This window comes from Arachis hypogaea, chromosome 2 (genome assembly GCF_003086295.3).
Source record: "Arachis hypogaea cultivar Tifrunner chromosome 2, arahy.Tifrunner.gnm2.J5K5, whole genome shotgun sequence".
NCBI lineage: Eukaryota > Viridiplantae > Streptophyta > Magnoliopsida > Fabales > Fabaceae > Arachis > Arachis hypogaea.
Genome location: NC_092037.1, coordinates 14,390,811 through 14,403,801, shown reverse-complemented (window position 1 = coordinate 14,403,801; position 12,991 = coordinate 14,390,811). Strand labels below are relative to the sequence as shown.

Here is a 12,991-nt window from a genome sequence, read left to right as displayed (position 1 = left end):
AGTAACTAATCTCTCTTTTTTTTCTCTTTTTACTTTTAACTAGAGCGAGAAGCGCGCAATGTGCGGAGAGGTAGATTATTTATACTATATAGTATATTTTAATAAATGTTATATTAAAAATATTTTAGAAAACATATTATAAATAGATTTTGAATTTATTTATTTTAAAAAAAGATATAAGTTATTTATATTAGAGTTATACAAAATTGTAATTTATTTTTTTTTAATTTTCGATTTTCGATTTGCATTAATGGCTATACTTTGTCTTTTATTGCAGTTTTTTTGTTTGTAAATAATTAAAAAAAATAAATGAATAAGAATGAAAAACATATAAAAATTGTCACGACCCAAAATGAGTCATGACTGGCGCTCAGGAAAATAATCCTATAGCAAGTCTAACATAGTCACATATAAGTTCAATAAGCAAGTACAAATATTTTACAAGTTCTAAAATAAATAGTTATATATTTTTAATAAAAAAATTAAAATAACTAAGAATGGTTGGTCCTGCCTGTGACATATGGAGCATATACTTCTAGGAATTCGACAAAGAATAGGTACTCATTGCAGACCATTATTCTTGAATAGAAAGTCTCACATAGTCAAATATTTGTTCCTGAAAAATATTTTTAAAAAAATGGGGTGAGTTTTGCAACTCAGTGACCAGACAATACATCTATAATCAACATGAGACTATACAAACATTATCATTAAAGTAATTTTAATTAGAAAGTAATAGTTGATAATAATAATAAGTGAATCAATAAGGGAGTTCTCATACAGAAATCAAATCAAAAGTCCACACTTGGGCGGCTCCACCTCTATGGGTAGCCCTTTCCTCTTGTGTGTCCTAACAAAATAACAGATCGAACGTGTGGCCTATACGTTAGGCTAGCAACACCCCCTGCTAGCTGGAGTCTGAGTTAGATGCATCTAAGTTAACGTCATAACCGCCGTTAACTACGGTTTTCTAATACGAGCCTCCCAAACCAATTCAAAACATATAATTTCAAATACAACAAATCTTTGATCTTTCAAATATATAAGGTATCGAATCAAATCAAATCATATTATACTTTCTCATCAGAATCCTTTCCAATCATACTTTTTTTTAATCAAACACATTTCAAATATATTTCACAATCTTTAAACTAAGTAAATACCAACAAATACTTCAATGCTTCAAAAACAGATATTCAAGTAAACTCAAACATTTTAGAATAATGCAAAATTTTATCAAAAATATATATGGTCTCAAAAACAAATATTCAGATAAGATCAAACAATTTAAAATAATGCAAAACTTCATTAAAAATATATATGGTCTCATGTATAGTTCCGAAAGTATAAACTTCATAAAAATGAATTATTTAATTTTAATAAATCAATTATTCTAATCAATTTAAAACCATTCTAGACAAATATAGTGAGTATAATTCAAAGATCATAATAGATATATGTCAAAATAATTATAGATGCACAATCAAACAATTATAAATGTAAAGCCTACTCACAACGTAGTCCCTAGGGACCGAAGATACCAAACCCAGAGTGCCAAATTCAAGGTAAGGAGGATTAAAGTGGAATGGAACGAATGAGCGTAGAATTTGAACCGGAGTAGCGACAAGATAGAGCTGGCTATAGTTCTCGATTGTTAAAACTATAATCCAAACGCGCCGACGGAACCTTTCCTCTCAACCCGAAATTGCGGCAGCCACAACCTCAGCTCCAAATCACTTTCTCAGCAACTACAACCACTCGGTCTTAAGGGAAACAAGTAGCGGCAGCACCGGTGGTGGTTCCGGCAACAACAGCGTCATACCCATTGACCAGAAACCCCGACAGCGGCGGCGGCAGAAGAACGGCGACCTCAATGTAACTTCCCAGTGGCCAGAGGTGCAGTGGCTCTTGCGGCAGTAGCGAGCCACTCCAGCAACCCCTTGTGCAAGCTCTCTTCCTCCGGCAGCGACCCAGACGGCGACGACTCTCCACGGACGGCGGCGGGCCTTCGGCGGCGGTTCAGCTCCAGTGACGACGGTGCATGGCGGGACAACGTTCCTCTCTTCCTCGAGCTCTCCCTCTCACTGGCGCTCAAGGACAACGGCGAGGGTGGCTTCAATGGCGGCGGTTGCAGCTCGCGACGACAGAGACGCTCATCCGCGACGGTGCAGTTGGCAACGATGGGCATGAACAGCAGCAGCGACCTCCCTCTCTTCTCCGCGTCAGTGTAGGTGCGTGTGTGGGGGGATGAGCGACGGCGTGAGGGTGAGCGAGGGGAGTGCGTCCGTGAGTGTGTGTTTCTACGAAGAGGGTGTGGGAGGAGCGGGGGTGGGAGCTCGACGGCTAGTGAGGGACTGAGGGTTGAGAGAGAGTGTTTTTGTGTGATTAGGGTTAGGGAAAAAGTAAAGGAAGAGTGGCCCACAAATTTGTTTTTTTTTTTTTTGAGCTATTACAAAAAATGTTATATTAAATTTAAGGAATTTTGACAATTAGTATGAGAGATTAAGAAATGAAGAGTAGTAAGAGTTTTAATATGTATAAGTTGTAAAATTTGAATATTTGTAACTGAAATTTTTTATAATTATTTTTATTATGACACTTTTAATGTATGTTTATTGCATTTAATTAGTACTTGATGTTTCAATTCAATAATAATAGATAAGAGTTTTTTGTTTTAATTTTTTTAAAACACTTTACCAAATAGTGATTGGTTAGTTTTCATCTTTTGCCAAGTAATTAGAATTGCTGACGTGGCATCATTAGCAAAGAAAAGATGGCTTAAACTCATTGTGGAGAGAGTTAGTATCAGCTTTTATAATAAGTAAGAGTTTTTTGTTTTAATTTTTTTAAAATATTTTACTAAATAGTGATTGGTTGATTTTCATCTAACAATTTTGGGGGGTAAAAAACCTAAACAAGCCAAAGGGAGATCAATTTTACACAGATAAGCCAAAGCAAAATCTGATTCATCAATCAACCAAAGGACATTTCTATATAGTTCGAACCAAATAGGTTCGAACTCACTTTCCAAGTAATTCGAACCAAATAGGTTCGAATTACGCATGTAGAACAAAGCAACATAATTTGAACCAAATTGGTTCGAACCCAAACTTGATAATTCGAACCTAATAGGTTCGATTTACACTGAATAAATATTTACAAAGTAATTCGAACCAGCATGGTTCGAATTACTCAGAATTCGTTCTAGCAAGCAATTTAAGTTACGAACATAGTTTCCGCATCATGTCTTAATAAAAATCGTAAAGTTATTTTTGCCGGTGTGCATTAGACATACATTTCGTTTAAAACTGTGGTGACAGAAAATATTCATTAACTAAAATCCCATTCAAAGTACATCGCACTAACGTTAACAAATTCTATCAGTCACCAACTACAAGCAAGAAAACCGATAATAGTGAAATCTAAACGCGAAATTGAAATAACAAAAGTACCAAAGCCACCAATACACCTAATCATGTCCCCGTGTGTGATCTGCTCCTCCGAGCTGTGGGCAACTCCGACGTGTGTGGCCGGGCTACCGACAAAGCCCACATCTCTTTGGCCGGTTCGGATCTGCCTCGTCCATATTGGTCCATATCCGAGTGGACCTGGGATGACCCTCTCTCGCACGCCTCTTATTGGGGTCAGGGATGACAGTTGGCCCGTCATATGGTGGCCAGAAATCCTCCGGAATGGGAGGTGTAAAACCCATCTGATACACACTGAAGACCGAACTAAGACGATACACCTGGTGGACGTAAGGCTCCCATGTAAGCCGTGAGTAGGCACAGCATGCCAGTGCGTGGGGACACGGGAAATGAAGTGCCTGGAAGTATCCGCAGTCACATGTGTGAGATGCAAGCGAGACTCTGTAGGTACCCAGTGAGAAAGAACCAGTCAGAGTTGTCTCTGCAACGGTGAACTCGGAGTTATCCCTGTCGTACACAGTTACCGTGAAGCACCTAGCCATCTTCAAGTTGGCCTCTATACACTTCACCAAGTGCTGACTAAATTGTTGTCCGGTACCCATCTGCGCCTCAGCCTCCCTCCCTTTGCGAACAAATAATTCGGCCAACCTGCCGTATGTTGCCTTGACTAGCGAGCACACAGGGAGGTTTCTGACACCCTTGAGGATCGAGTTCACACACTCAGATATATTCGTCGTCATGTGTCCGAATCTACGCCCCTCATCACAATACTGTGTCCACAAGGAATACTCAATCCGGTTAGCCCAGTCACACATCGCCGGGTCTTCGGTCCTAAGAATATCAAACCAGTACTGGAACTCGACCTCGGTCTTAGCGTACGCCGCATTCACAAGTAGCCTCCTGGCGTCTTTGCCCTTGAAGGTGAGGGCGAAATTTGCCGCAACATGTCAAATGCAGAATGCCCGGTATGCAGATGGAGGTAACCAGCCTCTGTCAGGAGCCTCAAGGGCGGCCTTGATGCCGTTATGCCTGTCCGAGATAACCAGCAAACCCGCTTGCGGTGTCACATGCTCACGCAGGTGGGAGAGAAAGAAGGACCACGACTCGGCATTCTCACCCTCGACTAATGCGAATGCAACAGGGAGTATGTTGGAGTTCCCGTCCTGTGCAATCGCGACAAGCAACGTTCCCCCATACTTGCCATATAGATGGGTGCCGTCAATACTAACTAGGGGATTTCAATAACGGAATGCCTCAATGCATGGTGGAAAGGTCCAGAATAGTTTGTGAAAATAAGCTCGAGACTCGTCCAACTATCCACCGACACGAACAGGGCTCGTCCTTAGCACTGCAACAGTACCAGGCATCGTCAACTGCACTCCTAACACCCACCTTGGGAGCTCGTTGTACGACTCATCCCAATCACCATAGATGAGGGCAACAGCCTTCTGCTTTGCCAACCAGACCCTCCTGTAAGTCGGCCTAAACCCAAAGTGTGCGGCGGTGGCATTTATGAGCACTTTGATGCTGACGGATGCATCAGCCCTCACCATTAGCATAATGAATGCCGATATGACATGGTAATCCAAACTCCTATGGTCGCTGGAAATGGAGGTGGCGAGACAAGTATGCGGTCCGTTGTAACATTTGACCTCCCAAATCCCCTTGCGCCGTCGGAGACTGAGCCGAATCAACCATGTGCATCCATTGCCGAACTCAGAACACTTGCCCACATACCGGCGATAGTCAGACTCTACGACCTTGTACTGTACCCCTCACTGGATGCTGTAAGTCTTGACACTTAACAGGGCCTCTTCTTTATCCGGAAATTGCTGACCAACCTGAAACTCTGTCAGACCTGCAGACCCTTCAGCATCTCTAGCGCCAAATCCAGCCGGCTGCCCAGCAACCCCCTCCTGCCTCATGGCATCGAAGTCCAAAGAGGAAAAATGTGGAGGGTACTGCTGCGTGCCAGAGCTAGAACCACCGCCCAGCCCAGCAGGCACACTTGCTCCAACATCATCGCCACTATCATCAGCAATCATATCCGGCTCGACATCATCGTCCTCTGGATCATCCAAGAATCCATCTCCAACCCCAGCCGGTGCAGCACACTGTAAAGATGTCGGTAGATACCCACCTTCACCGACCTCGTCACCTACACTGCCGATGAGATCAACAGCGAACGAAGGGGAGGCGACAGGTTGGACGGGTGGCTCGTACGCGGGGATGGAAGAAGATGCAACGGCAGGTCTGGAGCTAGAACCGGCTATCGTGGCTAAAGTGGTGGTATTCCGGTTCGAACCCCCCGAGCTGGACACCGCGTCAACCAACTTTGCCAACAGTTCTGTGTCCGAACCTCTGGAAACTGCCGGCGACAATGAAACATGACCTGCAAGTCCTCATCACTCGCGATCGTGAAACAATCGTACTTTACGGTGTCCTGGAGCACCGTGATTGGAAATCGATAAAAAAAACTTCTTAACCTATTTCACACCTTCCAGACCGAGTTTCAGCAGTACAGAGCTAACAAGGTCCTCATACCTCATCGTAGGCGTGACGATAATACAGAGAGGATCCTTATCAGTGAACTTCACACCGGAACGAGTTTTCTTCTTAATGGATCCTCTGTGGTGAACCAACACAGCGAAACTCTCCTCACTAGCCATGTAACCCCACTCTAATGATAGCAACTCACCTTCACACCATATATATACAGCTTTCCTCCTCACTAATTCGAACCAGGCTAGTACGAAATATGGTCTGTGTAATTCGAATCAAGCTGGTTCGAATTAATTTACGTGTAAATTGAACCTATTAGGTTCGAATTATCAAGTTTGGGTTCGAACCAATTTGGTTCGAATTATGTTGCTTTGTTCTACATGTGTAATTCGAACCTATTTGGTTCGAATTACTTGGAAAGTGAGTTCGAACCTATTTGATTCGAACTATATAGAAATGTCCTTTGGTTGATTGATGAATCAGATTTTGCTTTGGCTTATTTGTGTAAATTTGATATCCCTTTGGCTTGTTTAGGTTTTTTACCCAATTTTGGGTATTAACTCTTTCTGTTTGTCATTACCACAGCAAATCCTTCTACAACAAAGAGAATAAGACATGGTCAAAGAATGATAATCCATTCTAAGTAAATTGTAGAAGCAATACTGCACATGTGTAATAACAATTTGAAAAAGAGGAACACGTAAATGTAAAGTGTGGAAGAATTACTCCACATGTAAAATAACAATTTATAATTTGATGATGAAATATTTCAATCATAGTATATAGGGAGCAATAATTTTAAATGCACATTAATTTTGGTTGTGAGTGTTGGACAGAACCGTTTACAAAAGAGGAATACATAAACTTGTGCTACTTGCAATGAGTTCACAATTAAAATGTTATTATTTATAACAAATAAATAGGACTATTGAAAATGATATTGAACTATGAGAAGAGTAAAAGACAAAGTTGAAAATCTTTAGGAAGATACCTGAGACAAATTTCCTTCGTTGGTGGCGCCGAATGGTGACGTTGGTCGAAGACCCAGAATCGAGCTCTGGCAGGGAAACCGCAAGAGGAAGAATGAAGTTTGCCCTGGTTTCTGCAATTTATGCAATACGGCTCCTCCGGAGATGGACATCGCGATGTACAATTTGTTTTGAGGAAAAAACAATGGCTCATGGGACCGGAAGAGGATGGAGGAAATAGGATGGGACCGGAAGAGGATGGAGGAAATAGGATCTTGGTACGGAGAGATGCTAAGAGGGTGAGGGTTTGAGAAAGGTAATAAACTCTTTGGTTTTGAGAGCTTTTTGTTGGGGTAAATGTTAATTTGTGTTTTTGTTGTTTTAGAAATAAGGATTGATTTGGAAAAAGTTAATTTGTTGGTTTTTATTGTGTTTTTTAGTTATTTTTTGTGTTTTTTATGTGAAAATAAAAGTTGATTTGGCAAGATTTAAGTGGTGGATTCTAAAATTTTGCCAAATAAGCGTTGGTGCTGACATGACGTTAGTAGAAGAAGAGAAATAACTTATAAGCAATGTGGGTAAATCTTGTACCTACTTTTATATATTAAGAATAGATAAATAGATTTGTTTCTACCGAAATAAAATTAAATCCTCTTTGAGAGATACTCTTAAATAAATTACACTAATAATTTGAAGTTCATTGATAAAACATCAGTTCATGGTATTATTGGTATAACTTATTGGAAAAAGAAGACCTGCATCTACATTATATGTAAGAAATGCCCGAAATTCGAATATTAATGACAACGGAAGTTACTTTATTTTTGTGTTATATATTTCCAAAGGGATTATTAAAGCTGTTGTACCTACCTTTGATTAGAAGTTAGTTAATTTAACTGCTGCATGCTTGGTAAGATGTAGATTATCATAGCTTTGACATATAATAACACTATTTCAGCTAGGTTCAATGATCTTAATCATCATGGTTTTGAATTGTTTAGCCCAAAAAAAAATAAAAAATACAATTCAAAATTGATATACATGAAAGCTGAAATCAGAAAACATGCATCCCAACATATTAATCCAGTTTACATCTCCACATATATACATGTATAATGAAATCCGGATCATTTGTGAACTTTTACCTGCAAATTTGAGTTGCTATACGGCCTATATAGCAATACCATTCAGCATAAAGATGAAATAGTGGCAAAGGCAGAAACACAAGTTTATCATTAAGCGCATATAACTAATTCCATCTCAGATCAAGCTTCATAACTAATATTATATTGTTTAGAAATGAATAAAATATATATAAACTAATATTAAATTTGATGCATCTTTTATTTAAAATTTTTTTTATATTAGAGTTGTATAAAATTTTATCTTTTTTTATTTTTGTATTTATTTTAGTCGACGAATAGGGTTGGTAATGGGTAGGGTAGGGTAGGGTCCGTAGGGTTTGGACCCTACCCTAACCCTACCCGCGGATTGAAAATTTCATTAAAACTCTACCCTACCCTACTCGCGGGTTGAGAATCTCTCAACCCTAACCCTACCCGCACCCTAAAGTTCTAAACCCTACCCTACCCTATCCTACCCGCAGAAATATCAAATTTTTTCAAAGTAAATATAAAATTCAATCATTTCGAATTTTATACATATTAATAACATAAAAGATAAAAAAAACTAATACTCTAAATTACTAAATTAACTAACTAGTTTAGTGGTTGTTCACTTATTGTAAGTTGTGGGTTTAACTCTCACTTCCTTCACTATATACCCTATCCTACCTGCAGGCATACCTGTACCGTATTTAGTCTTTTTATGTGATCTTAATAAGTCATAGTTCAAAATTAGTCAGCAAAATTGTTAAGTTTTAATTTTTTTTCCTCACAATAACATACTGAAGTAAATATAGGTATGAGGATGTTAAAATATAATTATATGTATAATATTAATAATGAAAAAGGTAATAAGAATAAATTTTTTTTTGTATATTCATTTTAAAAATGCAATAAGTATTTTTATTTTGTATTTTATCATCTAATATAATCATTTTTAAGTAGATAGTTGAAACTATAGGGACCAACAAAATAGTTAAACTTTTTTTATTTGTTGGTGTAAATATTTTTCATAGACAAATCACATGGACTTTAATAAACTAATTGTCGGTTTGTTTGACAATATTGTCTAAAGAATAATGTCCCATTATATAACTTTGAGATGTTCCATAAAAAAAATTGATTGAGAATGAGGTAATAGTAGTAAGACTCTAAAAGTTATATGTATAATATACAAATATGTCAAATAATATAGAATTTGAATATTTGTAACTTAAAATTTGTTAAAATTAATAATTTAATATTATTATTATGACACTTTTAACATGGATGTTTATTGCAGTTAATTAGTATTTTATATTTTTATTTAATAATAATATGTAAAATGTTAATTAATTATGGAGGTTATAGTTAATTGGTTGTGATTATTGTAGTACATAAAAAAGAGGAGTAAAAACATTTGTGCCAATAAAAAGTCACTCATAAATACAAATAAATAATGAATTATAAATGTTATTCAAAACAGCATGATAATACTATATAATGAATTTAAAAATTTATAAAACAATTTATTATTTTTATTTTTTAAAATATTTTACTAAAAGTTGATTGGTTGATTTTTAAATGTTATCAAATAAAATTGTTGATATGACATTATTAAAGAAAAAAAAATAAGGTTTAAACTCAATGTAAAACAATTTGTATCAATTTTTATATAATAAAAATAGATAGATAGATAGATTTCAAGAATTCAAAGACCATTTATAAAACCATGTCTTCCAAGGAGATCAACAAGGCAAGTATAGTGATCTGAGTCAGGAATAATGTGATACACATCTGCCATTAATATGAGGTAGAGCAGCACTGCTTTCACAAATCCACAATGCACACAAACAGATACAACACCATAAAAAGAAATCTGGTCCGGTTTTATGAAATTGACACACAAATTGACAAAAGGTTATGTTTTGGTATATTACTGGGTTCAGTGGCAAAATTTGAAACAAAATTTTTGGGGGTAAAAAATTTTGGTGTGTTGTGAAAATTAACAAAAGGTTCACTGAATCTAAATCTAATATTGGGATGTCAATGGGGCGGGGCAGAGGCGGGGCAGGGGCGGGAGATGCCTCCCTGCTCCCCATTTTCGCCCCCAGAATTAATCTCCATTCCCGCCTCGATCCTCGTTATGGGAGGATAATTGTCCCTATTTTCGTTCTCCGCGTTTTTCGTATTTTTCGCGGGGTCCATTTCCCATCTCCCTATGTTTAATATTTATATGAAAATTATAGTAAAAAATATCAAAAAAACCAAAAAACAAACTACAAAATACTATTACAAACACACAAACATATCTTATCCAAGATTATAAGTCCAGAAATACAATATAGCAAATTATAGTTCATAAAATAAAATTTTAAAATATGTGTTCCTTCTTCTTGTGTTTCTTGAACATATGCTTCAATTGCTTGATCCTCATCATCTTGAGTCGGTTCTGTTTCATTATTATTTTCAATAAAAATCGAGCTAAAACTATCCGTCCTATACAGTAAGATTACTAAAACACCCCCTATGTTAGTAATAAAGTAAGGGTATTTAAGTAAGTTCCAAAATTCAGAAAATTATCGGGGATGGGGCGGGGATCCCCGCGCCTGTCTCAGGGGAATTTCGCTCTCCCGGGAAAGGGGACAGGAAGAAATGGTGGTGAGCTCTCTCTTTTCAAGTTCTCCCGGCAACAGAGGAAGCTCGGCCGAACCAAAATGGAATTGAGACCAAGACAAGAAGGATGGTAATGCAGCAAAAACAGAGGATCTAAATTGGATCGGAATTTAAAAGCAATTACTGCCCTGGAGATTTCAAAACAAGGTATATGTCACAATCTGACTCAGAACAAGCATAACAGTGATAATAAAACGTGCAAATAGACCGTAATCAAGGAAAAGATCACTCTAGAAATAAAGAAGTAGCATTGGACTCACCAGATAGCAACTCTAGCAGATCTGTAATATCACCGACGTCAGTATTCCAGATGATTGTAGTAGACAAACAGATGAAGCAAAGGGGCTGAATTAAATCAGAGATACATGCTACCATGAGTGAAACAGGAACATAGCAAAGAACAAAATTTAAAACAGAACAAGGGTGAAAGGAATTACGTTTTAAAATTGGGGAAATTGAAATCAGAACAAGGAGGATGCTGCTGGCCAAGGTGAAATATGGTGGCGGCAGTATCATCGGCAGTATCATCCCAGTGGTGACAACGACCCCCTTTCTCTCCCTCAGTCATGTTCTGTCTCATCGCTCATCTTCCTCTCGTGCGCAGCGGCAGTATCATTGACCAAGGTTCGGTGGTGGAGACACCCTCAACCGCAGTGAAACGCGGCGGCTATGGAAGCTCGGCGATGACAATGGCGAGGCGGCCGAGCTTGTGGACGACGGCGGCGCAGAGACAGTTTCTTCCTCTCCCGTGCGTGCCACTTCCTCCCGTCAGTCTCCCTCTTCATGAACTCAAGGATGGCGGCGACGTGGTGAGGAAGAATAGCGACTACGAACAGAGGTGGCGGCTCCCTGGACGACAGCGGCGGTGTATGCAACAAGGCGCAGTAGCGGCGGCGAGCTCCTCCTCCCCTGGCGCTCCCTCCGCCACGATTTTGTTCTCCAACGGCAGCAATAGGCGCAGTCTCCCCCTCTCTTCCCCTTCCCTGATTCTGCTTTCCCCTTCTCTTCCTTCGTTTGATTATGCTTTCCCCTTTCCTGAGATTGCTGTGGTAGTTGTGTTGTGTTGTGTTGTGTGTGTGTTTAGGATAGGGGTTGTGGCTGTTTGGTGGGTAAGAGGAGTTAGGATTAGATTAAATTAGAATTAGGGTTAGTTGGAAAATAGGGTTTGATTTAGAGATTTTTGTGTTTAATTAGAGTAGAATAATTTGAATAAAATTGGGGCATATGATATTAATTTGAACTCTTTTAAAATATTTAAAAATGACTTTAAAATATTATTTGTTGTACCAAAGTACTAATTAATTTAAAATAAAATATTTTAATTGAGTTTACTAGATAATAAGATTAATCTTTTTTAAGTCTAAAAATTAAAGTATTGAATTATAAAAATATTAACTATTTAAATTAAGTCATAAAATTCTTATTATTTCATAACTACTAACGTTAATTTAAATATAGAAAATATCTCAATAATTATAAAATTGAATAAAGATCTTAATTTATTTCAAATTCAATTAATCAAAACTTACTTTAATTATTTTTAATAAAGAAATTCTGAAATTAAAGCTACAAAAATATTGAATTTGAAATTAGCTCATGATAGTCCTTTTTCAAAAGTTTTTGGTCTTACATTATATAAAATATTTTAATTTTTGAAGAAAAATAAAATTATTCTAAAAAGAATTATATAAACAATTTTTTTTACTCTCTAAGTGCTTAACATTTTGAAATAATTTTTTTGTTATAAAATATACTTACATTTTGTGACAAACTAAGTAACTTGTTACAAACAATGTTGAATTTTGTGACAAATTAATTTTTTGTTACAAAACAATTGAAGGTTTTGAAACAAAAAAATCTTTTGTTACAAAATATTTTAAATTTTTGCAACTACTTTTCTTTTTGTTACAAAATATTACAATATTTTGTAATAAAACACCATCTCGTTACAAAAACTGACATAATTTGTAACAAAATAAAAAGGGTTGTTACAAAATATTATCATATTTTGTAACAACTTGTAATGTTGTTACAAAATATTATTCTTTTGTAACAATTACAAATTATTATTACAAAATACTATTTTTTTTGTAACAATTTTAAGTTTGATAAAAAATTTTTGTTACAAATGTTCCATTTTCTTGTAGTGATCCCCACGGAAAAAATTTCTCACCATTGGGGCTTCATTCGGGGCGGTCCCCGCGGAGATCCCGCCTCTTGAGAATTTTTGACACCTCTAATCTAATATGTTTTGAATGTTTAAAATTAAAAATTATTATGCAATAAAAATATGAGATGAAGATTGAATTTGGAT

At 37.0% G+C, this 12,991-nt stretch overlaps 1 protein-coding gene and 1 long non-coding RNA gene across 2 annotated transcripts; both read right to left on the bottom strand.

Moving 5' to 3' along the window:
- Positions 1 to 3,535: 3,535 nt before the first annotated feature.
- Positions 3,536 to 4,243, bottom strand: LOC114924638 (uncharacterized). The gene has a single exon (XM_029289874.1). It carries the CDS (start codon positions 4,241 to 4,243, stop codon positions 3,536 to 3,538), a length of 708 nt encoding a protein of 235 aa, XP_029145707.1.
- Positions 4,244 to 10,291: 6,048 nt separating this feature from the next.
- On the bottom strand, positions 10,292 to 11,894 carry LOC140178427 (uncharacterized). The gene is made up of 3 exons (XR_011871651.1): positions 11,115 to 11,894; positions 10,938 to 11,022; positions 10,292 to 10,805 (listed from the first exon to the last, which is right to left on the bottom strand). It is a non-coding gene; the product is annotated as an uncharacterized lncRNA (long non-coding RNA).
- Positions 11,895 to 12,991: the final 1,097 nt, after the last annotated feature.

Coding starts and splice junctions, on each gene's coding strand:
- LOC114924638 (XM_029289874.1), bottom strand. CDS start 4,243: ATGTGTGACTGGGCTAACCGGATTGAGTATTCCTTGTGGACACAGTAT.